This window comes from Mesitornis unicolor, unplaced genomic scaffold, assembly GCF_000695765.1.
Source record: "Mesitornis unicolor isolate BGI_N332 unplaced genomic scaffold, ASM69576v1 scaffold37610, whole genome shotgun sequence".
NCBI lineage: Eukaryota > Metazoa > Chordata > Aves > Mesitornithiformes > Mesitornithidae > Mesitornis > Mesitornis unicolor.
This window is the reverse complement of record NW_010156944.1, coordinates 5,426-7,566: the sequence shown is the minus strand read 5'-3', so window position 1 is coordinate 7,566 and position 2,141 is coordinate 5,426. Positions and strand designations below refer to the sequence as shown.

Genomic DNA, 2,141 nt, shown 5'->3' with positions numbered 1-2,141 from the left:
TCCCTACAAATTATTTCCCCCCATCAGAAGCACAGGCCCATACGCTCCTCCTGGGTGTTTTCAGGTCTCTCTTACCTCCTGCTGAGATGGTTCAGAAGTGATGCCTCTGTTGCATACAACAATACCACCGTACAGTAGTGTGCCCAGGCTTCTATCAGTGCAGCTAAGTTGGTAGGAGCATCATTGGTCCCGTGAATGGCATGGACAAAATCCTTCAGCTGAGCCCTACAAAGTGCAGATGCAAGCAGGGAAGAGGATGTTGGGGTCCCACAGAGCTGTTTCCTTTCTCCTCTGGCTGTGCTGTCTGAAGTTCCAGTTTTTCATCTTGGCAGAAGATTTTTACAAGGACTGTAAATTAAGGAGTTATAAGTGTATACATGGCTATGATGTTTCATTGGTCTGAAGTGCAGGGAAAGAAAGAAACGTCTCGGTGACAGAATGCAGTATGGGGTGAGCTGGGTCAATGGAAACATATGGAAATGTTTTCAGAGACAGGGAAGAGTCTGATCCTGGGTTGTTTCAGCCCTGCGTGCAGGCACATGATCACACACACACACACGCACGCACACACTTCCCCAGAAAGATGTGTTTGCTGCTCTGCCTTATCAAAAGATGTGTGTGGAGCTCACTGAATATGTAAGGAAGATAGAACAAGAAGTAATCATCTTTCCAGCTTCAAGGCTATTGTAATTTTCTTTTCCTGACTTGACCATTGCTGGGTCTAAGCGGGTGTGAGCTCCGGGGCGGATGGCAGCGTGGTATCCGCACGCTGCATCCCACTCGGAAGCAGGAGCACCACAAAGTGGATTGCTCTGACCCACACTGTCCTGGGGACGGGGGTGACTGCAGAGCCTCGTCAGGTCCCCTTGCGACAAAAGCTGTTTCTGCTCTGCCTCCAGGCAGGCGAGACCCTGAGGGACGCACAGGCGAAGGGAGGGTCTGGACTGCATCCAGGCTGTCTGATCTGCTGAGGACTTTCTAGGAGTCCCCCTAAGTCCTGCCTGAGTGGACTTTATCTGGCTTTAACTTGCAGAAGTTCTCTGATCTCTTTTTCCCTTGTCTTGGCAGGTGGTTATGGCTCCGCACGAGCCTCCGGTTGTGTTTGTCGACAACTACATCAAGCTCCTTTCTGACTGCAGCACTGACACTTTCCAGAAGATACTGGACATGAAGGTTAGAACCAGTCCCACAGAATTTCTGGTTGTCCACTAGCATTGAGACCGTTGATTTTTTCAGTAGGAATACAGATGGGTTTGGGAATGGGAAAAGCGTATTCTAAGGCAAGTGTATCCTCTGTACTCTGAAAGTGCATAGAGTAGCTTTGCAGTTCACTTGGCATGCTTGTAGCTGCTATGGCTCGGTGGGGGGTGAGCTCAGTTGTGCTGGGCTCATCCCGAGGTCTCCATCCAACTCCTGGTGGGTAGCAGAAGGTTGAGGTTTGAAGTGCTCTCCTGCAGCTCCTCTCACGCAAACCCGGTCCCAGATCGATGGTGTCTGACCACTTGCTGCTCTGTTGTTTGCTGTCGCAGGGCCTGAAGAGGAGCGAGCAGAGCAGCATGCTGGACCTCTTCCGCCTGCGCCTCCCTTCTCCCCCCTCCGGAGCAGAGAACACCGGCTCCCTCTCTCTGAGTGCTCCCACACCCGAGCAGGAGTCCTCTCGGATACGGAAACTGGAGAAACTCATCAAAAAAAGACTCTAAGGGAACAGAAGGAAGCTGTTGCTCAGGACCGGCTGCAGTGACTGGGAGCAAAGCTCGTCACATTTAGGATTTACAGTATGCTGCTGGAATATCCGTGTCCTCTCACTCCCTCTGATCTCTTAACCATTGTACGCCGCAGCGCTGCATCTCCATTCTGACCAAGGTGTTTGCCCTTAGACAGCTTAGCAAGGATGAAACCCAGGACATGGCTGGACAAAACAGAGGTATTTGGAAGTCAGCAGTTGTACAAATGGTTGGGGTGGATTTGGAGAACATCTGGCTGAGATTCACTTGGTGTCCCAGCCTTCAGCCTGGCTGAGGATTTTGCCTGAGAGTTCAGTGTCACTCCTCACTCCCTGTTGCAGAGCTGTTCCTGTTTCTTTATTTATTGCAAGGGGTTGAAGCAACCCCAAACCATCACCACCAAAAAAACCCCAACCC

General features: G+C 51.0%; 1 protein-coding gene across 1 annotated transcript in view; it reads left to right on the top strand.

Moving 5' to 3' along the window:
* The window catches only part of VPS53 (vacuolar protein sorting 53 homolog (S. cerevisiae)), a gene marked incomplete at its 5' end in the record, with an annotated part of 34,179 nt that extends 32,358 nt beyond the window's left edge, over positions 1–1,821 (top strand). Inside the window, 2 exons of the mRNA XM_010194966.1 lie at positions 1,069–1,173; positions 1,530–1,821. Coding sequence (XP_010193268.1) covers positions 1,069–1,173; positions 1,530–1,700 — 276 coding nt within the window. The remainder of the gene's footprint in view (positions 1–1,068; positions 1,174–1,529) is intronic.
* Between the last annotated feature and the right edge of the window lie 320 nt (positions 1,822–2,141).